Source organism: Oncorhynchus clarkii, chromosome 6 (genome assembly GCF_045791955.1).
Source record: "Oncorhynchus clarkii lewisi isolate Uvic-CL-2024 chromosome 6, UVic_Ocla_1.0, whole genome shotgun sequence".
In the NCBI taxonomy this organism is placed as follows: domain Eukaryota; kingdom Metazoa; phylum Chordata; class Actinopteri; order Salmoniformes; family Salmonidae; genus Oncorhynchus; species Oncorhynchus clarkii.
This window is the reverse complement of record NC_092152.1, coordinates 82108256-82133943: the sequence shown is the minus strand read 5'-3', so window position 1 is coordinate 82133943 and position 25688 is coordinate 82108256. Positions and strand designations below refer to the sequence as shown.

The following is a 25688-nucleotide window of genomic DNA, read 5'->3' as shown; positions in this document are numbered from 1 at the left end:
TATACACTACTTTGTGTTGTATGATTTGTATACATTAAAATGTTTCCCCTCGCATTTAACAGAGAGAAAAACGATCGTACGGTTTTTTAAATGGAATGTATACACATAACTCGAACACATTAGGAATGAGCTATGTTGTATGTTGTACTGCCTATAACACGCAATGTGGTGAATAATGTACAGGATAATAATCAATATGAATATATAGTCTCCATCGCTGTGCTTGACTTGCAGTTGGTGCTAAGGTGTAATTACGTCATTCTAGGTGGAAACAAAGCCGACTGGGTGCCTTTTTAGCACCACACGCGCGCGCGTGAGAACGCCGACAGCTCGGTTCCAACTGCCACCGCAAATCCGGTCCCGGAGTGAAGACATAGTCCACCTATTGGAATACAATACAAAATATGATAAATGAAGGATTATCCGAACGGGACTGACTGGGGATCGAATCGGATCTTTTGGCTGGTTATTTACTACGGTGTCCGACTGGAATGTATATTATGGTGTATGGTTCAATTGAAGAATGAATGTTGTGCGTCAACTTCGCATTGCTGCCGCCTTGTTTTGATGACTTTGAGGAATCTATACCTTTTGAATGCTCACTCGGATGAGAGCAAATGGAATCGTGCGTTAGGTGAGTCTATTTGTCCCTTTGTTGGTTATGTACTGTATGTGCGCGCGCGCCAGTGAAGAACTGGAATATGGATTTTATTCTCTGTTTCGAAGTACTCAGCGGTGAATCTGAGGTTATGCAAATGTGATTGAATTATGACCGTGTGGATATCCATTTCTGTTTGAGGAACGAAACTGTTTAGAGTTCTTGAACTGAATCTAGTGGGTATACAATGACAAAAACGTAGCCTACTCAATATTCCTGAAAATGATATACATTTAATAGCAGCTGCCTGATAGTATATATTTTGGAATGAATTGAATATGAAAACCAATCTTTACTGATCCCTATCTAAAGAGTGAAGCCTTCTCCAAACTGTTACCACATTTAATTTCTGTCTTATTCACAATAACACAAATAGACGTGATCATTAGATTAGTTTATTAGTCACATGCACATGGATAACTATTGCTTTGGGATAATAACATGGGATGTAACACCTTATATTCATGATTATTATTACTTGCAATGTTTGGCTATGTTTTGATTGTGGTATGTGATTGTCCAATAGTCAATATCTTGCTCTCTCTCTCTCTCTCTCTCTCTCTCTCTGCTGTGTTTTCTCTCTCTCTCTCTCCCCTCTCTCTCTCTCTCTCTCTCTCTCTCTCAGGGTCATCCTCCTATCTCTCTCATAAGGGGGACAGGTCTCCCTTGTATTTGAGACGTTCCATCTCAATGGCATCCCCTGTACAGTATACTTAAAGAATAGGAGATTAACGAGGATATCAACATCTAGCTCCATCCCACACCACATGCCATGGATCCCCTACCAGAGTACTCCCTGTTCCTAGTCCGGATCCTGGAGGAACTAGACACTAAACACAGTAGTGTGTCCTACCAGGACCTCTGTAAGTCCCTGTGTGCCCGCTTTGACTTGGTCCACTTGGCCAAGCTACGGAGCCTTCTGTTCTACACAGCCTGCCTGGACCCAGCCTTCCCTGCCACTCTCTTCAAAGACAAGATGAGATGTACTGTTGAGGACCAGCAGTCTAAGAAACTCATGGTGGCAGCGGATATCGTCACTATGTTTAACCTAATCCAAATGAATGGGGGGGTGGCCAAAGACAAGCTCCCAATGGCACCACCGAGGCCCAAGTTCCACAAGAACCAGTCGTTTGAGTCATGTAGGTCCGACACTGATGTTTATAAGTACCAGGACTATGAGAGGGGCGGAGGTTATGACCTCATGGATCAACCCTCCAGGGCGGGTCACCACCCCCACCATCGCCCCATGTCCCAAAACAACTCCTCCCACCCCCGCCCACACCCCCATTCCCACTCCGCCAGCTCGAAATACAGCTGCAGCCCACAGTTTATCCCGACCTCGGACCCTAACTTCCTATTGGGCGTAAACAAGGATCTGAAATGTCGAGCAGCGTCGCTAGACAAGCTGCAGCACCTGCCCCAGTACTCAGGCTGCAGTCCTCCATCGCCGCCCTGCGAGATGCAGAGCACCTACTTTCCCATAGACATTGACAGTGAGTCCACCACAGACCAGGAGTCCCTGCAACACATCAACCACACGGAGCCCTTCTCTGTCCACTCCTGTGTCCAGAAGAGAAACATCTTCAAGGAGGATTTTCACAACCTGCTAGCGTTCTCCCCACAGGTCTGTGTCTCTGGTCTTTAATTCTATATTATTTATTTATTTGTATTAAGCATTTACATATCATTCATTATGCAACAATAATTATCCTGACATATTTGTTGGGAAGTACCCCCAACAAGTTTGAGTTTTAATGTTGTCCCATTACTACACTGAAACAACAATACATGAAAAAACAAACATTGAAGATAAAGTCAGACTGATTTCCATTGCAGCCTCCTCCACTGTTAACTATCTGTTATCAATTATCACTCTCTAATTTTCACTGTGATATGTGGTCAGCTACATTCTTTATTGTGCCATGTTCTGAGTTGTTTCGTTCCTAATAAACGGTGCTAGCTGTAAGTATTTGTGCCGTTGTTTGCTAATCTTACCATCTAAATGTCAGAGAAAAGCACAAGAAACCTAAAGGATAAAACAAAAGTGATAAAACAGTACCTCCCCACTTCCTGAAACTGGTCCATAGATCTACAGATGTACGATCTTAATTAGACCTGCATTGTTGCAGCAAAATAATCCTGCAACAACAGGATTTCAACGTTTAGTCCATAATGTTGCTTGATTGGTGGTTAGGCTATAAGCTGGTCAAAATGAGGCTACATGAAAAGTGGAATACTGTTAATATAGGTTTTTAATGAACTTATGTCAATCATGAAGGTCATCTGCATTTCCTCTGGCACAGGAAAAGTCTCATCAACAAAGAGTGATAAAATCAAGATCCTACATCTGTATAGCCTATGTCACTTAGAATGGAAATGTCTCAATGGACATAACTCTCAGTGAGAATAACCAATCTATAAAACGTATTTCTTTCTAGAAAGGCTTGGTCTGAGCCTAATGTTACATCCAGCACCTTTATGCTTAGTTTGACTCTTTCTTTGTTTGATTTGATAATGCAGGGTGTTTTGACTGATGTGTTAACACAACAGTGTATTAAAATGTTGTTGTTGTAAAAGTGAATGAGTCTGTAACAACAACAAAAAAATCACTTGTGTAATGACAAAAATTGCTCAAAACAATTACCAAATTTCTATGAAACTATTACCTTTAGGTTTTAGTCAGTTAATTAACAAATATTATTATCAGCGTGACTTAGAGCCAAACAATACAATATTACCATCATGTTAGAGTGTCACTACACAGGTTTAAGAGCAACTTAATGAAGTGTTACCCCATTGTCGTTATAGGTCATCACCTCAGAGTGCAAACCAAACATCAGGGCAACTGGAGGCTACCACCGGAGAGAGCTCCACAAACCTGCCACATTCTTCAACCACAGCTTCGAGCTGCCATACAGTAACCCCTACTTTGAGCCTACTATGAACTCGCCCATTCAGGAGAAACGGCGAGCGAAGCACGAGAGTCTGGACGACCTTCAAGCATCTACGTATTTCGGGCCAACGACAGTGACAGAGTGCGTGAACACACGGAGGAGTACGGCTAGGCCGGGGAAGCAGCCAATTTGGCCCGTGAAAAGCCTGAGTCTGAATGCTGAAGAAGGGCCACCGGATTTTGAGAGGTCATTTCTGAATGGGAAACCGCTGAAAGACAACCATCGCCACAATGTAGTCAATAAAGAGAATGAGCAGCACTTCCAGTGTGCCAAAGAGAAAGTGGTGGCCTCCCCTTCAGGGTTCGCAAAGAAAACCAACGGGTTGAAAACAAAGGATATGTCTTCAATGGCGTGCGGTCCCGGGGTGGGTGTCGACAAAAGAGAGGTTGGGAAAAGATTTAAAGAGAAAGGCATCAACAGTACGTCTTTTCAAGGAGGTAACATAGACAGCTCGTCCAGCATAGGGACACAAACGGAGCAGGCCGAACAGAGGAAGCTAAAAGACTATGCCGCCGCTCACGCAAAATACGTCGAGAGAGAGAGGCATTCGTGCAAACACTCGGAAGAGGACTCTGAGATCATCAGCGATGACATCAGTGACATCTTCCGCTTCCTTGACGACATGAGCGTGTGCGACTCGCTGGGCGTCATCCAATCGTCGTGCTATAACAGCATCGGATCTCTCTCTCAGGTGACCATGAAGTCTGACGGCGACAGCTCACCCGAATGCAACACGGTCAAACTGGCCAAGTCCAAGCTGGACTGCCTCTTTCACTCCCTAGAGAACACGGACGACGAGCTCAAATCGAGCGTGTGCAAGCTTGTTATGAGGATAGGTGAGATCGAGAAGAAGCTGGAGTCTCTGTCCGGAGTCCGAGGAGAGATCTCGCAGGTGCTCTCCAAGCTCACCAAACTCGACGAGAAGATCCAGGAACCCGAAACCAACGGGAGACCGGGCGAAAACACTTTAGCCACCACTTCCACCCCAGATCACCTTCACCCCGACCCCAACCTCTCGCCCCATGTCTTTCAGTGCCACACGACAGGCCACAACATCAAGGTGGATAACGGATCAGTGGAGTGGGGCTGCTCAGACAGTGAGAGTCTGAGGGTCAAGGCAATTAAGAAAAGTATGTTCACGCGGAGGTCGTCACGCTCACTCAATGAGGAGAACAGCGCCACGGAGTCAAAGGTGGCGAGCATCACCAACTCTCCACGGGACTGGAGAACGGTGTCGTATTCTTCGCACCATGGGGATGAGGGCAAAGACAAGGACAGAGACAGAGACCGAGAAAGGGACACCAAGGACAGACACAGGAAAGCCAAAGAGGTAAGAAAAATGGTTTACAGTACATTTCTAACACTTTTCACATTACACCAACATTAGATACTTTGTGTTTTTTGGGCTGTTTGATGTAATATGAGAGCATATTTTCTACCACAAGAAAGCGTCTTTGGGAAAAAAAAGCACTATTAAAATCCTATGTAGTATTATTATCATTACAGAAACATGACAAGAGTAATCAACGAGGTAAGAACAATGGAATAGAATACATTTATATAAGTCCTTTGTAAGTGCTGGACCGCACTGTACGTTGTTCAAGATGGGGATAAAATGGATTTAATTGTAAAAAAAACATCTACAACAATCTACAATATTTGTTTTGTTTTGTTGTTAACCAATATATCTTGATTAGATAGGTGTTCACCCCCTGAGTCAATACAAGTGTAAACACCTTTGGCAGCAATTAAAGTAAGTCAGTGAGTCTTTTGGGGTAAGTCTCTAAGAGCTTTGCGTACCTGGATTGTGCAATATTTGCCCATTATTCTCTAAATTCTTCAAGCGCTGTCAAGTTGGTTGTCGATAGACAGACATTTTCAAGTCTTGCCATAGATTTTCATGCAGATTTAAGTCAAAACTGTAAGTAGTCCACTCAGGAACATCCAATGTCGTCTTGGTAGTGTAGATTTGGCCATGTCTTGGTAGTGTAGATTTGGCCTTGTGTTTTAGGTTTATTGTCCTGCTGGAAGGTGAATTTGTCTCTGTGTCTGTTGGAAAGGAGATTGAACCAGGTTTTCCCCTAGGATTTTGCCTGTGCTTAGCTACATTTAGTTTATTTTTATCCAGAAAAACTCCCCAGTCCTTGCTGATGACAAGCACACCCATAACATGATGCAGCCACCACCATGTACAGGCTTCCTTCATTTCACTCTGTCATTTTGGTTAGTATGTTGGAGTAACTACAATGTTGTTGATCCATCCTCAGTTTTCTCCTATCACAGTTTTCTCCTATAAATTCTGTAACTGTAAAATCACCGTTAGCCTCATAGTGAAATCCCTGAGTGGTTTTATTTCTCTCTGGCAACTCAGTTTGGAAGGACGTCTGTATCTTCGCATTGATACACCATCCAAAGCCAAATTAACAGCTTTACCATGCACAAAGGATATTCAGTGTCTGCTTTATTATTTTTACCAATCTACCAATCAGTGCCCTTCTTTGTGAAGCATTTGAAAATGGGGTAGGCATTCACAAATCATGTTAAGTGTGAGACCATGCAACTTATTATGTGATTTGTTCAGCAAACGTTTCCTCCTGAACTTATTTAGGCTTGTCATAACAAGGTGTTGAATACTTTTTGACTCAAGACATTTCAGCTTTTCATTTTTTAATAAAAAAAAAAATTATGAAAACTAAATTGCATTTTGACATTATGAGGTATTATGTGTAGACCAGTGACACAAAATCTAAATGTAATCAATTTTATATTAAGGCTGTCAGACAACAAAATCTGGAAAAGTCAAGGGGTGAGAATACTTTCTGGAGGCACTGTTAGTCATTTAGCAGACGCTCTTATCCAGAGCCACTTACAGTAAATGAGTGCCAGTGGAGGCTGCTGAGAGGAGGACGGCTCATAATAACTACCCTTAACTACACCAGAGGAGGCTGCTGAGAGGAGGACGGCTCATAATAACTACCCTTAACTACACCAGAGGAGGCTGCTGAGAGGAGGACGGCTCATAATAACTACCCTTAACTACACCAGAGGAGGCTGCTGAGAGGAGGATGGCTCATAATAACTACCCTTAACTACACCAGAGGAGGCTGCTGAGGGGAGGACGGCTCATAATAACTACCCTTAACTACACCAGAGGAGGCTGCTGAGGGGAGGACGGCTCATAATAACTACCCTTAACTATACCAGAGGAGGCTGCTGAGAGGAAGGCTCATAATAACTACCCTTAACTACACCAGAGGAGGCTGCTGAGGGGAGGACGGCTCATAATAACTACCCTTAACTACACCAGAGGAGGCTGCTGAGGGGAGGACGGCTCATAATAACTACCCTTAACTATACCAGAGGAGGCTGCTGAGAGGAAGGCTCATAATAACTACCCTTAACTACACCAGAGGAGGCTGCTGAGAGGAGGACGGCTCATAATAACTACCCTTAACTACACCAGAGGAGGCTGCTGAGAGGAGGATGGCTCATAATAACTACCCTTAACTACACCAGAGGAGGCTGCTGAGAGGAGGATGGTTCATAATAACTACCCTTAACTACACCAGAGGAGGCTGCTGAGAGGAGGACGGCTCATAATAACTACCCTTAACTACACCAGAGGAGGCTGCTGAGAGGAGGACGGCTCATAATAACTACACTTAACTACACCAGTGGAGGCTGCTGAGAGGAGGATGTCTCATAATAACTACACTTAACTACACCAGAGGAGGCTGCTGAGGGGAGGATGTCTCATAATAACTACCCTTAACTATACCAGTGGAGGCTGCTGAGAGGAGGATGTCTCATAATAACTACCCTTAACTACACCAGGGGAGGCTGCTGAGGGGAGGACGGCTCATAATAACTACCCTTAACTACACCAGAGGAGGCTGCTGAGAGGAGGACGGCTCATAATAACTACCCTTAACTACACCAGAGGAGGCTGCTGAGAGGAGGACGGCTCATAATAACTACCCTTAACTACACCAGAGGAGGCTGCTGAGAGGAGGACGGCTCATAATAACTACCCTTAACTACACCAGAGGAGGCTGCTGAAAGGAGGATGGCTCATAATAATGTCTGGAGCGGCACAACTGGAATGGCATCATACACATAGAAACATTAGCTGTACCATGTCTCACACTGTATAATCACGTGGCATTTTGAGGACATTGCATTTTTGAAAACCTGAGGACTATGACAACCAAGCCATACAAACATAAACTGTAAAACTTCAATTAAGTCTCAAATAGCCACTTGTCCCTTTTAATAGCCTGGCATCAGCACATATTTCAAATAAAATCAAAGTTTATTGGTTGCATGCACAGTTTAGTTATAAACTGGTTGGTTCGAGCCCTGAATGCTGATTGGCTGACAGCCATGGTATATCAGACCGTAATCCACAGGTATGTCAACACATTTATTTTTACTGCTCTAATTACTTTGGTAACCAGTTTATAATAGCAATAAGGCAACTCAGGGGTTTGTGATATATGGCTAGTATACCACAGCTAAGGGCTGTATCCAGGCACTCTGCGATGCATCGTACTTAATTAATAACCTCTTGAAGCTAGGGGGCACTATTTTTATGTTTGGAAAAATAACGTTCCCAAAGTAAACGGCCTATTTCTCAGGACCAGATGCTAGAATATGCATATAATTGACAGATTAGGATAGAAAACACTCTAAAGTTACCAAAACTGTAAAAATATTGTCTGTGAGTATAACAGAACTGATATTGCAGGCGAAAGCCTGAGAAAAATCCAATCAGGAAGTGACTCTTATTTTTAAATCCCTGTGTTCCTATGCATCCCTATTGCCCATTGAAAGGGATATCAACCAGATTCCTTTTTCTGTTGGCTTCCCTAAGGTGTCAACAGCCTTTAGACATAGTTTCAGGCTTTTATTTTGAAGAATGAGCGTGAACGACCACATTGCGTAAGTGGACAGGTGGGGGCTCTCAGAGTGATTTGTGCGCAAAAGAGAGAGGCTGCTATTGTTACTCCCGGTCCTAGCTTTCGCTGTAAAGCATAATTTCAAAATCTGAGACGACAGGTGGAATAACAAAAGGCTAAGCTGTGTTTTCCTATATTGCACTTGTGATTTCATGAATATGAATATTTTCTAGTAATATTATTTGACTGTGGCGCTATGCTATTCAGCGTTGTTGATGACAATTCTCCCAGATCCGGGATGGGTGGTTCTAAGAAGAACAGCCCTTAGCTGTGGTATATTGGCCATATACCACACCTACTCGGGCCTTATTAATTAGTTATAGTGGGTGCAGAGAAATGCTTATGTTTCTAGCTCCTAGCAATGTAGTAAAATGTTATGCAAGTACACACATGATAATAAATAAATCAAAACAACAAGAAATCAAGAAATGTCTGAACGAATCCAATTAACCATCCAAATAGCACTGTAACAGTAATTCAAATGAAGTCTACTATATATTTCAGTGCATAAACACCTGTTTCTAATAAATGCCAGGTTTAAGTGAATTGCTTACGAGTTAACTTCAGTGAGTACTGTAAAGATTATGCAAAAGAAGATAAAGGAGAGCAACATCATTGTCTTTTCAACATTTTATTGAGCAAAAGATGTGTGCATTAAGGAAATGGACGCCTGGCTCAAATAGAAGCCTGTCTCTAATAAGCACCTGTTGGGTTCAGTGATTGAAGCAAATAAATGGCCGTGGCTGTTAATGAAGTTTTACGGTATGTAAAGTCACTATCTCCTATGTACATGTAGACAGAGACGGGATGTCATAGAAGTACTGTCACAAATGTCTAGAGATTCAACAGTGTTAATTAAACAGTTGCTATGAAAAGGATATCATTTCCCTCGCTTCCCTTCCTCAAATCTCACACGCACGCAGACACACACACATTTCATGCACGCACGCACGCATGCATGCATGCACACGCAAACACACACACTTAAACACACACAGACACGAAGGAGACAGGCAATTGGCTCGACGGCAGGATTTGATGCTATAGTTGGGTCACAGACGTCAGTGGAGCTAAATTATCCCAAACCCAGGGACCCCTTCTGTCTCACAGAAAGAAATGAGACGCATTCTACCAATCTCTCCAATGAGAGGAGAGATTAATACTGTCAATTTAGGAACACAAGAGGCAAGGGATTGTGGTCTGAATCCTTTTCCTTGTGGGCGTTTATGAACTCTCAGGTTAGCACTCTCATCATTCATCACTCGTCAAGGGGAAGGGACCAGAGTCATTTCAGGCTTAGCAGAAAAACAGCTGGCATCCAAATATACAGTAGAGCAGGAGGTAACACGCTAACTAAGTCTGTAAGGTTTTCTGTTGTGAGATTTACATGGATCAGAGTGCCATATCGTAGATATACTGCTGTTATACAGACAGAGGAAATAGGGTCTGTTTGTGAATAATTATCTGTTTGTAAATTACTGTTTGGGGATTATTGTTTTTATATAATGGGGACTAATTCTCAGGCACGTGAATTACAATAGATTCCTTTCCTGAGAATTTCTTCAAACCCTCCCACCCCCTTCCCATGGGAGAAGAAATGAACTTGTCCATAGACTCTGATGATTTAAGGTCAGATTTACATTCCCCCTTCATGGTTTAGTTTAGGTGAAGGTCACGCAGAACCTAGATCTGTGCCAACGGGCACCCTCTTCTACCCCCTCCCTTCCCCGGGGTTAAGGGGGGTTCAAAACAGCATGTTGAAATGTCACTCTCAGTTTGCAGGTGTAACACTGACTAGTCATTCTCAGTGACCTTTCCCTGCGAAGCCAAATGGAGCGGATGTTAATTGAAATGGGTCTTGACCTCGAGCTGTCATTCTCCATCTAGACAAGTTACCTGTCTGTCTGTCTGTCTGTCTGTCTGTCTGTCTGTCTGTCTGTCTGTCTGTCTGTCTGTCTGTCTGTCTGTCTGTCTGTCTGTCTGTCTGTCTGTCTGTCTGTCTGTCTGTCTGTCTGTCTGTCTGTCTGTCTGTCTGTCTGTCTGTCTGTCTGTCTGTCTGTCTGTCTGTCTGTCTGTCTGTCTGTCTGTCTGTCTGTCTGTCTGTCTCTCTCTCTCTCTCTCTCTCTCTCTCTCTCTCTCTCTCTCTCTCTCTCTCTCTCTCTCTCTCTCTCTCTCTCTCTCTCTCTCTCTCTCTCTCTCTCTCTCTCTCTCTCTCTCTCTCTCTCTCTCTCTCTCTCTCTCTCTCTCTCTCTCTCTCTCTCTCTCTCTCTCTCTCTCTCTCTCTCTCTCTCTCTCTCTCTCTCTCTCTCTCTCTCTCTCTCTCTCTCTCTCTCTCTCTCTCTCTCTCTCTCTCTCTCTCTCTCTCTCTCTCTCTCTCTCTCTCTCTCTCTCTCTCATAATTTTCTTAGTTGGGGCAGCAGGTAGCCGAGTGGCGAGCCAGCAGCCGGAGGGTTGCCAGTTCGTATCACGTGTCCGATGGGAAATGTCTGGCAGGAAGTGAGCTGGCAACCGAAGGGTTGCTGGTATCTAATCCTAGATGCCATTGCCTGCCATTGTGCCATTGAGCAAGGCACTCAACCCCCCACAACAATTAGCTCCCCGGGCACCCAGTGTGAGAGCCCCCCCCCACACCTTTCCAAAACCTGTGTATGTGTCTTTTGGAGGAGTTGGGTTAAAAGAGGAAGTCAAATATCTTAATCTGATAGGTCAAAAGACTGGATACGTTTCCCAGCGTATTGCTTCCACCTTCCCTGAACTCCAACTTCATTCATGTGCCCAATACTCCTGAGTCACTCCATTTCATCATATTCTTTGCTTCATGAGCACTGACAGGTACACCGTGGAGGTTTGAATTGTATATTAACGTTCTGTAATTTATTCTTTGAAGTGAAGGTAGTCTTTTTCCCTGTCAGGATTCTTGGGAGTTGGCAACATATATTTTGTATAACAAAGACACCTGGCCTTTTCCATAAAATTAGTTTAAAATCACTTTCTCTAAAGTGTCAATGGGTGGTTGAATGTTGAACGTTTTGTGCCTTTGAAATAAGAATTCTAAGCTGCAGCTACTTCAATAAATGTTTTGGAGGGATGTGAAAGGTTAAACGTCTATTCATGATACAAATCCCTCCCTAAACTTGATAGTTAGTTCCTCTGTCTGACCACATTCCAAACTCAGGGTCACGTGAATAAATATTTCACTTCCCAAAGTAGAGTCTGAATGAGCAAATTCCTCACAGTCAGTTTCCATGTGTTGGGACTTAACACGTACACCATTGTCTTATTTCAGGAAGCAAAAGGGCTGTCTGTACTCATCTGTCTGATGACTCTGGAACCCTAGTACAAGTGGTTTCTATGAAAGAAGGACTTAAATAACATATTTTACACAGCGGTAATAAGGTGATAGCAACGTGCTATGTTAATTGTTATATGTAGTGTATATACAGTAGATGAAAATATACAAAACATTCAATAGCTTAGACAGTAGCTATATATGCTAGCAATGAGCTAACATGCTAGGTAGCTAAGCTAGCATCACTTGAGTACCGGACACAGCTCTGGGGGCCCATGCGCCTGTCATCGAGGTCTAATAATTTAATAAATATATATATCATTTTGACACTAACCCTCCAAAAAGACATTCATACACATGTTTAACTTCCTAGTACATATGGAACTTAAGTGTTTGTTTCTTGGACTTCAGGAATATGACTGAAAAAGTGCCTCAGGCCTTGAAAAATAATACATTTAACATTAACTGATTGAAAGTTTTAGTTTAGAAAACGATCTCTCCGCAGAAGAGACAGTTACAGGGATGGTAAAAACAGATTGGTTGCCCTAACAACATCAGGGAAACTGGGCAGAAGGAAGTGGTGCTTCAAATACAGCAGTTCTGCAACATCTTTAATTGAGCCTCTCATTCTCCTTAATTGCCGGCCTCAACACGTTATGGAAAGAGATTAACTGTATAGGATACTCTGGGGACAGGTCATCTGGATACTGGACAGCTCAACACGTTATGGAAAGAGATTAACTGTATAGGATGCTCTGGGGACAGGTCATCTGGATACTGGACAGCTCAACACGTTATGGAAAGAGATTAACTGTATAGGATGCTCTGGGGACAGGTCATCTGGATACTGGACAGCTCAACACGTTATGGAAAGAGATTAACTGTATAGGATGCTCTGGGGACAGGTCATCTGGATACTGGACAGCTCAACACGTTATGGAAAGAGATTAACTGTATAGGATGATCTGGGGATAGGTCATCTGGATACTGGACAGCTCAACACGTTATGGAAAGAGATTAACTGTATAGGATGATCTGGGGACAGGTCATCTGGATACTGGACAGCTCAACACGTTATGGAAAGAGATTAACTGTATAGGATGATCTGGGGATAGGTCATCTGGATACTGGACAGCTCAACAGTAACAACAAACGGTTTGCAATTTATTTATACTGGTGAACCGGCGTTTGAGATGTGTGGTTACAAATATCAACAGTCCCTTATCTCTGGTATAATGTATCTTGGCATGCATCATTCAAGACTAAGTTTAAATTGTGTGCAGTGCAATGGACATATAATGCTCAATGTCTCAGGAAAGACTGTCTGGGTTGACAATACTCAGTATAGAAAACAGTCAGGCCCGCACCCTGAACCTACAGGCCGTGGTGAAAAAATATACACACAAAATAAGGAGGACTTCAGGAGACCAGAGGAGTCTCTCAAGCTGGAATTAATCTGATTTAATGTAATTGACCTTGCAGCCCATTTATTACCGGCTGAGTTCAACAATAAATAGTGGATGAATTTATCCTTAAGACGACTACTTTTATTCCTCATTACTAGGCTATTCCATGTCATCTTTTATTCCTCATTGCGAGGCTATTTGATGTCATTTTTATTAAAAGTGTATAAATAGCAGCTAAATACGGTATACATTATAGCTATAGATTGTACACTGCATAATGAAACAATCCCTAATAAGCTAGTGTTTTGAGGGTGGATTTACTTTTTTGGCATTAATAGACAACTTTCTATCCAAGTTGGGAGAGAGCGCGAGGGCGGCTCATGTCATGCAGGTTCAGGGATTATTTAAGATACTCTTTGAAGAGGTAGGGTTTCGGATGTTTTCAGAAGATGGGCAGGGACTCTGCTGTCCTAGCTTCAGGGGGAGGCAGGTGCCACCATTGGGGTGCCAGGACCGAGGAGAGCTTAGACTGGGCGGGAGCCACCTTTCCATACGGGTGGGAGGGCCAAGAGACCAGAGGTGGCAGAATGGAGTACTTGGGTTGGAGGTTAGGTCAGAGTTAGGTCAGAGTTTGTGAGCCTGTGTCCCAGGGCTGTAGAGTGTGAATTTGAAGGGTTTTCTATTTGCCTGACACTCAAACTGAATTCTTCCGCTGCTCTATCATTTGTTACGTACTTCAGTCTGAGGCTGCCATCACTGAAGGCGTTTGTGGTGATGTCAAAATGAGTGGGTTCTGTACAAAACAAAGTAATCAGCAATTGGATCATCTCTAACCAATCAGAGTTTCAAAGCCAATGACACATTTTCAAAATGCCGCTTTAGCAATGCATATTCTGTCTCTGGCCCAACCCATCGGTTTCTGCGACCAATCAGACTGAATGGATTTCCATCCTGACTCATTACGTGGGCGTGGCGTAGCACTTAACTGGAGCAAGGCGTTTGGGTAACAAGGCAAGTTTTCTACATAACACATTTGAAATGTATTTAGGAACTACACATACACTCCAAACTAGTCCAACCAACTGTATAAACGTATAGAAACACACAGGGATCAAAGGGAAGTGAAACGGCGGGGAGGGTCTTTGGAGACAGGAAGTAAAACTGAATCGTCTTGAGGTGATGCTTCTGTATTTCATGGCAATATATGCTGGAGGGAGAGACACACAACTTGTGAGTCTGTCTTCTGATTATGGTCTAAGAAGTATATACTCAGAAGACAGTCCATTGGTGGAACATAAGAAGCTTGAGAAGAAATTGGACCAAACTGTGTGCTAATTGGAGTCAAATATGTGGCGTTTGTCACCTCTTCCTCCAGAAATGAACTGACATTTTTTAAAAACCTTTATTTAAAAAGGAAAAGGCCGTTGAGTTTAGAAACACCATTTTGCGAGGGGGACCTGGCATCAAGAGCCTATTGATGAAAATGAAGATAACCATGCCGGAAATACGCAATGGGACTACATATTCACCACCAAGTATTTTTCTGTGCACTCTTATATGTTGCTGGATCCTTGTAAATCTAGTAAGGGGCTATTCATTGAAAAAATGCACAGTCCGTGAATCTCTCAATGATACCAACATGAAAGTAATCTGTGGAAAGAAGAACCTCCAAACCATACCAGAAGACATTCCAAGAAAAGTAAGATCTTTAGACCTTTCCATCAACAACATTGTGATGATCAAAACATTTGATTTCAAAGATCTCTCAGCCCTCAAGTCTTTAAACACGTCCTGCAACTGGATCTCTCATGTGGACGATGGGGCTTTTTCAGGCCTGGTCGTTCTTCAGGAGCTGAATCTAGCCAATAACAGACTCAACACCCTCTCAGACCACCTGTTTCAGGGCCTAGGCAACCTCTCCGTGCTTCGACTAGACTACAACCACATCAAAATCATTTCATCCTCTACCTTTCAGAATCTCTCCAGCTTAAATGTATTAAACTTAACCGGCAACCAACTTAATGTTCTAAAGAAGGTTCAGACAATCTTGCTATTCACACACCTGCAGGAGTTGTACATTGCAAGCAACAGATTTACCTTTTTCCAGTCACAGGACATATCAAATAAGTCCATAGGACTGAGAGTGCTGGATTTATTCCAGAACCCAATGAGAATCTTCAAGATCACAGCTGATGTTCTTCCTAAACTGACTCTGGTCAAAATGGAAGCATGACATGGGATGTACCAGACAGATCTTTTCTGAGTCATATGAAAAGTCTCAATTTGAGCAGTGTCCACATGTCTTTGAAGGAAATGAGTGTGGTACTCATTTGAGGCAGACCCTCAACTCATCATTAACATCTCTCATACTGTCCTGTTTAGGGGAAGATAGGATCACAGCTCTCACCAACATTGCCTGCCATATTACTAAACTGACAACACTCAGACTGCGTTATAACAACAGGAGTTTTGTCTCTGAGGAACTGCTTAAGTCCTGCACATACTTGACTAAGTTGGATATATCCCATAATGCTCTTACTCATCTGTCTCATCAGTCATTCAGCTCAATGAAGCAACTGACTACTCTAGATCCAAGTAACAATATGCTTTCTTCTGTGCCAAATGCCACTCATAATATCCAATCTCTGACAATCTTGGATCTCAGATACAATACCATCAATAAACTAGGCTCATTCGATTTTGCCAATCTGACAGGACTAACATACCTCTCCGTCTTTTCCACAATGAAATCACTGACATTAAAGGCAATTTTTTTCAAGATTTGCAGGACTTAAAACTCCTAGATCTGTGAAGAAACAGTATCCCATCTTTACGTTATGTTTTTAAAAATTGTTTGCAAAAACTAGAAAACTTGCAATTGGGAGGCAATATGCTAAGATCTATCCATAAAGGAGACTTTGAAAGCTTACAATCCCTCAAAACTTTGATTTTATTTGACAACCGAATTGACACTGTGGAAGACGGGGCCTTTCATGGTTTGGTCAATCTTAAAATGCTTCATTTGGCATCAAATAGATTGAGTAAAATAAACATTAGGGTCACTATGTTCAGAGGATGTTCAGCCTTAGAAAAACTTGATTTGAGTTGGAATCGTATTAAATATCTACATTATGGTGAACTTAAATCCCCACCCTTTTCTCTTCTACCGTCTCTCAAGATCCTGATCATCTCCAGTCAGCATCCTTTTGGAATGTTGAATATACCAGCCAACTTTCTTAAAGATCTGAAATATTTAGTGGCATTCAGCGCAAGGAGTCTTAACATTAAGTCCTTTCACCCAAACACATTCATCTACACACCACAGTTGTGGTCCCTTGACATCAGCCTGAATGAGTTCACAGCCCTGAGAACGGAGTTGTTTCACCCGATCCCACGACTCAACAGGCTGTACCTGTCTAAAGCCTAACTTCAGTCTTTAGATTTTCTCATAGGAGACAAACTCACTCAACTCAGTTACTTACAGGTGAGAAATAATTACTTTACAGTAGTCAGTGAGACAATGATACGGTCTTTACCTGCTTTAGTTTACTTGGACCTGCAAGACAAGACTTTCACCTGTGACTGCAGCAATGCTTGGTTTATCCAGTGGGTGACAACAGAAACCAAACACAGGTTGTTGATGCCTATGACTTTACCTCCAACTATCCGGTCCATCTAGGTGGTACCAAACTGTTGGACCTTGACACCCACTACTGTTCAGTAGATATAGGATTCTTCTACTTCATCTCCTCCACTTCTCTGGTCCTTTTAACCTTGCTGGGGTCTTTTGTCTAGCATCTCCTGAGATGGCAGTTGGTCTACGCCTACTATCTCTTTCAGGCTTATCTCTATGACACAAAGCGGAGGAACGTCCGTGTGACTCATCAGTATGATGCCTTCGTCACCTACAATGGCCACGATGAGCCCTGGGTGCTGAGGGAACTTCTGCCAGCGCTGGAGGGAAACCAAGGCTGGAAGCTGTGTCTACATCACCGTGACTTCCAGCCAGGCAAACCCATCGTAGACAACATCACAGACGCCATCTACGGGAGCCGCAAGACCATCTGCGTGATCAGCCGTCGCTACCTGGAGAGTGAGTGGTGCCCCCGGGAGATCCAGGTGGCCAGCTTCCGTCTGTTTGATGAGCAGAAGGGCGTTCTGATCCTGGTGTTTCTGGAGGAGGTCCCAGACCAGCAGCTCTCCCCCTTCCACCGGATGAGAAAGCTGGTGAAGAGACGTACCTACCTGAGCTGGCCCAGAGCTGGGGAACACACTGGAGTCTTCTGGCAGGAACTCCGGGTGGCTCTGGAGACCAGGGACTGCCTTGCTGAGGAGAACCCCATCCTGTCCGGGGTGGATAGAAAATGTTAATGACACACTAAATCTAACGGCAAAAAAATATCGTTTTAAAAAAAACATTATGAAAAGATCCCAATCAACCCTCAGATTTTGTTCTAGATTTACCCTACTGAAAATAATTGACAAATGGCAATGTTTGAAATCAGAAATGTAGTTTATGCAAATCTACAATAAACTTGATGAAATGTCAAATTAAATGTGTTATGAAATATATTATGTGTGCTATTTGATGATGAATTTATGATGAAATGTTTGACTTATTTACTTGTTATGTTCTCCTAGTTCTCTAGCTTTCTGGAACTTTAAAATATTAGGTTTTAGGTGTAAGAGTTACGATTCTTGAAATTGTTAAGTGTAAGTGAAAGCTTTATATAAACCACCTTTTGAATCTTTGTGATGAAAAACGCTTTGAAAATAAAATGTCAAATGCATTTGTCATCTTGCTTTTTATGTGAACTTTGTTTTTTGATTAGCTATAAACTTTTACTCCTGATTCTATAGAACCCAGGAAGAGAAGGCATGGCTCCCTTCAGCTCCTTCTTACATCATTACCATGACTCACTGTCAATCGTAGCCATTTCCAAATGACACAGATAAACCATCACTCAAAAATCACTCTCTTTCTCTTCTTACCTCTGTTGGCATATTGCCCAGATGGAGGGTAACCAGTTGTTTCTGACACTCTGAGTAAATCTAGTGTACCTGTACACTGGTGCCATACAACCAAGCCTGGCTCACAACTTTGACTTTCTCATCAATTCTCCACACGGCAGTTACTGCTGTGGAATGTACTCCATTAGCTTCCACACAGTAATAAGACAATGTTAAATTACTGTAGGTATAATGGAGTTGTTATATATTTACCAGGCTTATAGTATTGGGGGTAGACCATTACAGGGCTGCCTGCGGGTGATGGGCAAAACATTAGCACCACATCATTGTCCTTGTCATGGCTGTTAAAGTAAGAGGACCAAGGTGCAGCGTGGTAGGCGTACATTTCCTTTTTATTTATAAACATGACGCCGAAACAAAACAATAAACACTACAAAAACAAACCGTGAAGCGAAAGGCTAAGTGCCCTAAACAAATTCAACTTCTCACCAAGACAGGTGGAAAAAAGGCTGCCTAAGTATGGTTCTCAATGAGAGACAACGATAGACAGCTGCCTCTGATTGAGAACCACACCCTACCAAACACAAAGAAATAGAAAACATAGAAATAAAGAAACTAGAATGCCCACCCTAGTCACACCCTGGCCTAACCAAAATAGAGAATAAAAGCCTCTCTATGGCCAGAGAGAGTCCGCACCTTTGGGGGGTGCGGACTCTGGCCGCAAAACCTGACTCTAAAGGGGAGGGTCTGGGTGGGCTTCCTTTACGGCGGCGGCTCTGGTGCGGGACGTAGACCCCCCTCCACCTCTGGCTCCCCCCACTTTGGTGGCACCTCTGGTGCGGGGACCCTCGCCGCCAGACTGGAGACCCTCGTAGCGGGCCCCGGACTGGAGACCTTCGCTGGAGGCTTCGTGCCATGGATCATCACTGGAGGCTTCGTGCCATGGATCATCACTGGAGGCTTCGTGCCATGGATCATCACTGGAGGCTTCGTGCCATGGATCATCACTGGAGGCTTCTTGCCATGGATCATCACTGGAGGCTTCTTGCCATGGATCATCACTGGAAAGAGGAGACGTATGGGCAGTCTGGTACGTGGAGCTCTCACAGGGCTCACCAGGCTGGGGAGACATAAGATGATTAATTCTGGGCGCAGGCACAGGACTCACCAGGCTGGAGAGACATACAGGAGGCCCTGTCCTAGGCAGAGGCACCGGATACACTGGGTCGTGGAGGAGCACTGGAGGTCTCGAGCTAGGAGCCTGCACAACCCGTCCTGGCTGGATGGTTATTTTCGCCCAGCAGATGCAGGGCGCATGCACAGGACGCACTGGGCTGTGGCCCGGGAGGATATCCCGGGCCATAGAGACGTACTGGCGGCCAGATGCGCTGAGTCGGCACCCTCCGACCTGGCTGGATGCCCACTCTAGCCCGGACGATTTGGGGAGCTGGAAGGTAGCGCACCGGGCTGTGCATGCGCACTGGAGACACCGTACGCTCCACCGCATAACACGGTGCCTGACCAGTACGACTCCCCCTCCGGTAAGCACGGGGAGTTGGCTCAGGTCTCCAACCTGGCTCAGCCAATCTCCCCATGTGCCTCCCTAAAAAAAAAATTGGGAATGGCCTCCCGGTTTTCAGTGCCAGACTTGTCCCCGTGTAATCCTTGGCCCTTTTACCAGCTGCCTCCAACTTCCTTGCTGCTTCGACCTGCTCCCATGGCAGGCGGTCTTTTACAACCAGGATCTCCTCACACGTCTAGGATCCTTTGCCGTCCAGGATGTCCTTCCATGTCCAGTCCTCCTTGCCACGCTGATTTATCCTTTGGTGGTGGGTAGTTTTGTAACGCTCGTCTGATGAAGAGGGAGTGGACCAAAGCGCAGCGTGGTACGTGTTCGTGATATTTATTTAAAACTGAGCAATAAAACACAGCAATATGAATACAATACATTTATCCACAGCAATGTGAATACAGTACATTTATCCACAGCAATATGAATACAATACATTTATCCACAGCAATGTGAATACAGTACATTTATCCACAGCAATATGAATACAATACATTTATCCACAGCAATGTGAATACAGTACATTTATTCACAGCAATATGAATACAGTACATTTATCCACAGCAATATGAATACAGTACATTTATCCACAGCAATATGAATACAATACATTTATCCACAGCAATGTGAATACAGTACATTTATCCACAGCAATATGAATACAGTACATTTATTCACAGCAATATGAATACAGTACATTTATCCACAGCAATGTGAATACAGTACATTTACCCACAGCAATATGAATACAGTACATTTATCCACAGCAATATGAATACAGTACATTTATCCACAGCAATGTGAATACAGTACATTTATCCACAGCAATATGAATACAGTACATTTATCCACAGCAATATGAATACAATACATTTATCCACAGCAATGTGAATACAGTACATTTATCCACAGCAATATGAATACAGTACATTTATTCACAGCAATATGAATACAGTACATTTATCCACAGCAATATGAATACAGTACATTTATCCACAGCAATATGAATACAATACATTTATCCACAGCAATGTGAATATAGTACATTTACCCACAGCAATGTGAATACAGTACATTTATCCACAGCAATATGAATACAATACATTTATCCACAGCAATGTGAATACATTTATTTTCCATGATAGTGCCACTTCCCAAATCTCACGTTACCTGATGATATGAAAATAGTTCCACCCCAATTTAAAAAGTTCAAGTTTCATTCAGAACCTTAATTTGGTAAAAATGATGCGTTTCTTACAGGCCCATTCATTTGTCCAAAGCTTCAGTCATAGTCTTCTTCATTCCCAATATTACATACAGTGGGGCAAAAAAGTATTTAGTCAGCCACCATTGTGCAAGTTCTCCCACTTAAAAAGATGAGAGAGGCCTGTAATTTTCATAATAGGTACACTTCAACCATGACAGACAAAATGAGGAAAAAAAATCCAGAAAATCACATTGTAGGATTTTTAATGAATTTATTTCCAAATTATGGTAGAAAATAAGTATTTGGTCACCTACAAACAAGCAAGATTTCTGGCTCTCACAGACCTGTAACTTCTTCTTTAAGAGGCTCCTCTGTCCTCCACTCGTTACCTGTATTAATGGCACCTGTTTGAACTTGTTATCAGTATAAAAGACACCTGTCCACAACCTCAAACAGTCACACTCCAAACTCCACTATGGCCAAGACCAAATAGGCTTCTCTCATCTTTTTAAGTGGGAGAACTTGCACAATTGGTGGCTGACTAAATACTTTTTTGCCCCAATGTATCATTACACATTCATATTGTATAGATACTGTATCTAACATTCCAGAGGATACGTTGGTATGTTAATATTTAATGTTAGAATAGGTTTTGTTTCTTGCAGTACTGTTGTGTCCGTGTGAATAGAGAGAGGGTCCTGAGACAGAGGTCAGATGCAGACCCACAGTAAAGGTTAGTCCATCTGTTCAGTGGCCTTTGAAGCCCAGCCATACCCCCTCTCTTATCAGCAGTCCCCTGTTTTTATAGCTTCTCTCCCTCCCTCTCTCCTCCCTGACTCTCGCATTCCTCTCTACCCAAACTCCCCTTTGTTCTCTCTGCCCCTCTCCTCTTTGCTCCCTCCCTCCCCTCCCCCTTTGCTCCCTCCCTCTCCTCTTTGTTCTCTCCCTCCCCTCTCCTCTTTGCTCCCTCCCTCCCCTCTCCTCTTTGCCCCCTCCCTCCCCTCCCCCTTTGCTCCCTCCCTCCCCTCTCCTCTTTGCTCCCTCCCCTCCCCCTTTGTTCCCTCCCCTCTCCTCTTTGCTCCCTCCCTCCCCTCTCCTCTTTGCTCCCTCCCTCCCCTCTCCTCTTTGCTCCCTCCCTCCCCTCTCCTCTTTGCTCCCTCCCTCCCTCCCCTCCCCCTTTGCTCCCTCCTTCCACTCTTCTCTTTGCTCCCTCCCCTCCCCCTTTGCTCCCTCCCCTCTCCTCTTTGCTCCCTCCCTCCCCTCTCCTCTTTGCTCTCTCCCGCCCTTCTCCTCTTTGCTCCCTCCCTCTCCTCTTTGCTCCCTCCCCTCTCCTCTTTGCTCCCTCCCTCTCCTCTTTGCTCCCTCCCTCCCCTCTTTGCTCCCTCCCTCCCCTCTTTGCTCTTTCCCTCCCCTCCCCTCTCCTCTTTGCTCCCTCCCCTCTCCTCTTTGCTCCCTCCCTCTCCCCTCTCCTGACTCCCTCTCCACTGCCTCGCTGTCTCTTTCAACCAAGACGTCCCCTGATCCTCCCCCTCCCATTCAGATCACAAATGTCCCTCTCTACTCTCTCTTTCCCCCTCCCCTCCCATCTCCCTCCTCTCCCCTCCCTGTCACCAGAGCCTCTGCAAGACTCATATAACTCCTGAATGTTAATAAGGATGTCAGGTTAGGGTGCCAAAACAACATTGTGAGAAGTGTGATGGCGGTGTTGAAGCTTTCATCTCGCTCGTCACTCTCATTAGGTAAGTCAGGTAGGTAGGTAGGTAGGTAGACAGCCAGGCAGGCAGGCAGGCAGGCAGGCAGGCAGGCACAACATTCTCCACCCCCTGGAATGATTCCATAAACATGGGCATCATCTCCAACTGCCGAGATGATACAACTAGCTACTAACCTCAGCTGAGAGACATCCTCTAAGTAGACCTACCACACAGATAGATAAGCCTGATTGACAAGGAGCCTGGGTGATCAGGAGCTGAGAGCAGATTTACTTGGCAAAACAAACTACACACACACATACACACATACAAACACACATCGATTTGTCTGCGAAGGAGCATTCCTGAATTAAGACATGCATTGTGCTGTTCTCCCCCTACAGCTCGGTATTCATCAACATCCAATTAACATTGAATGCAGCCCTCCAGATGGCTGGAGAGACGTCCATTTGAAACGTACAGTCGCAGCCTCAGAGACAGAGGCACATTGTCAACGTATATATGAGCAGTTAACCAGACAGGAATAGATTTGAGTCACTTCTATGACTCTGATAGCTGGCGTTACCCATTGCTGTTAATGTTGATGCAGACCGACGGGCCATAGGTCAATTCAGGCAAATGTCAGATGGGCTGGTCTGGGGTTTTGCGCTAAATGCTCATTATTTGACTAATAATGGTGGTGTTGAGGGAAAAAATGGTGTGTTAGAAATGTCTCGTCCCGATGCATCCCTGCATTGAGGGGTGTAGAGCCTAAAAACACTCATGAAGAATTGAGTATTTGTGCTAAATGTGGTGTTTTTTACTGGCCCAGACTTGTAATCAATAGATTGCACAGTAGAGTGATGTGTTCTTCACATTGTTTATCTTGGTCAGTGGAGATAACAATAACATAACAATGGAAGACATCAAAATGAAAGGAGGTCATTTGGGGAAATGTGTTTTGTTGTCATGGAAATGTGTTTAAGAATGAAGAGAGAAGGTCTTCCATTGATCAATAACATTAATGGATGTTCATCTGGCCAATAGAAACATGCTGTACATGCTGTTCTTGTTTTAATTGACTGGTTTGGCCGTAAGGGTTCATATTGACTGTAGACTTGAATGAACTTAAAGGCTTACACTACTTCATCAATTTCCCAACGATAGATTTCATTGTGTTAGTGAACACTGATTTCTAAGGTTATCCCGCGATAGTCCAAAATGCACTTCAAATGGCAGAGAGAAATCTGATTTAGTTCCTTTTGGAAAAATGGCCAACTCTCCAACTGAACAGGAGCATTTTCTTTTCTTCCCCCAGGGCAGAAATCAGATGCTCACAGATATTAAAAACAAATGTTGTGCTTCATAATTCGGCACTTTGTTTACGGATAACTTTTTTATTGACTTGAAAAGAGAGTGTATACATAAGTGTGTTTCTTCTTTAATGCAGTGAACTCATGGAGAGAAGGATTCCTGGTACTGCAGTACTGGTAGTATAATAGCTGTCTATAGCACAGTGTTGTGTTCAGGGCTCTTAGCTGTCTATAACACAGTACTGTGTTCAGGGTTTCTAGCTGTCTATAGCACAGTGTTGTGTTCAGGGTTTCTAGCTGTCTATAACACAGTGCTGTGTTCAGGGCTCTTAGCTGTCTATAACACAGTGCTGTGTTCAGGGTTCTAGCTGTCTATAACACAGTACTGTGTTCAGGGTTTCTAGCTGTCTATAACACAGTGTTGTGTTCAGGGTTCTAGCTGTCTATAACACAGTGTTGTGTTCAGGGTTCTAGCTGTCTATAACACAGTGTTGTGTTCAGGGTTCTAGCTGTCTATAACACAGTACAGTGTTCAGGGCTCTTAGCTGTCTATAACACAGTGCTGTGTTCAGGGTTCTAGCTGTCTATAACACAGTACTGTGTTCAGGGTTTCTAGCTGTCTATAGCACAGTGTTGTGTTCAGGGTTTCTAGCTGTCTATAACACAGTGCTGTGTTCAGGGCTCTTAGCTGTCTATAACACAGTGCTGTGTTCAGGGTTCTAGCTGTCTATAACACAGTACTGTGTTCAGGGTTTCTAGCTGTCTATAACACAGTGTTGTGTTCAGGGTTCTAGCTGTCTATAACACAGTGTTGTGTTCAGGGTTCTAGCTGTCTATAACACAGTGTTGTGTTCAGGGTTCTAGCTGTCTATAACACAGTACAGTGTTCAGGGCTCTTAGCTGTCTATAACACAGTGCTGTGTTCAGGGTTCTAGCTGTCTATAACACAGTACTGTGTTCAGGGTTTCTAGCTGTCTATAACACAGTGTTGTGTTCAGGGTTCTAGCTGTCTATAACACAGTGTTGTGTTCAGGGTTCTAGCTGTCTATAACACAGTGTTGTGTTCAGGGTTCTAGCTGTCTATAACACAGTGTTGTGTTCAGGGTTCTAGTTGTCTATAACACAGTGTTGTGTTCAGGGTTTCTAGCTGTCTATAACACAGTGTTGTGTTCAGGGTTCTAGCTGTCTATAACACAGTGTTGTGTTCAGGGTTCTAGCTGTCTATAACACAGTGTTGTGTTCAGGGTTCTAGCTGTCTATAACACAGTGTGTTCAGGGTTCTAGCTGTCTATAACACAGTGCTGTGTTCAGGGTTCTAGCTGTCTATAACACAGTGTTGTGTTCAGGGTTTCTAGTTGTCTATAACACAGTGTTGTGTTCAGGGTTTCTAGCTGTCTATAACACAGTGTTGTGTTCAGGGTTCTAGCTGTCTATAACACAGTGTTGTGTTCAGGGTTCTAGCTGTCTATAACACAGTGTTGTGTTCAGGGTTCTAGCTGTCTATAACACAGTGTGTTCAGGGTTCTAGCTGTCTATAACACAGTGTTGTGTTCAGGGTTCTAGCTGTCTATAACACAGTGTGTTCAGGGTTCTAGCTGTCTATAACACAGTGCTGTGTTCAGGGTTCTAGCTGTCTATAACACAGTACAGTGTTCAGGGTTCTAGCTGTCT

At 43.6% G+C, this 25688-nt stretch overlaps 1 protein-coding gene and 2 pseudogenes across 1 annotated transcript in view; all 3 read left to right on the top strand.

Annotated features, from left to right (window-relative positions):
- Positions 1-574: 574 nt before the first annotated feature.
- Positions 575-25688, top strand: part of LOC139412259 (major intrinsically disordered Notch2-binding receptor 1-like) — a 40478-nt gene continuing 15364 nt past the window's right edge. Inside the window, exons 1-4 of the mRNA XM_071159097.1 lie at positions 575-634; positions 1284-1923; positions 1978-2282; positions 3467-4942. Of these exons, the coding sequence (XP_071015198.1) occupies positions 1431-1923; positions 1978-2282; positions 3467-4942 (2274 nt within the window). The 5' untranslated portion in view covers positions 575-634; positions 1284-1430. The remainder of the gene's footprint in view (positions 635-1283; positions 1924-1977; positions 2283-3466; positions 4943-25688) is intronic.
- On the top strand, positions 14905-16450 carry LOC139411813 (insulin-like growth factor-binding protein complex acid labile subunit; annotated as a pseudogene).
- LOC139411812 (toll-like receptor 13) lies at positions 16477-17636 on the top strand (annotated as a pseudogene).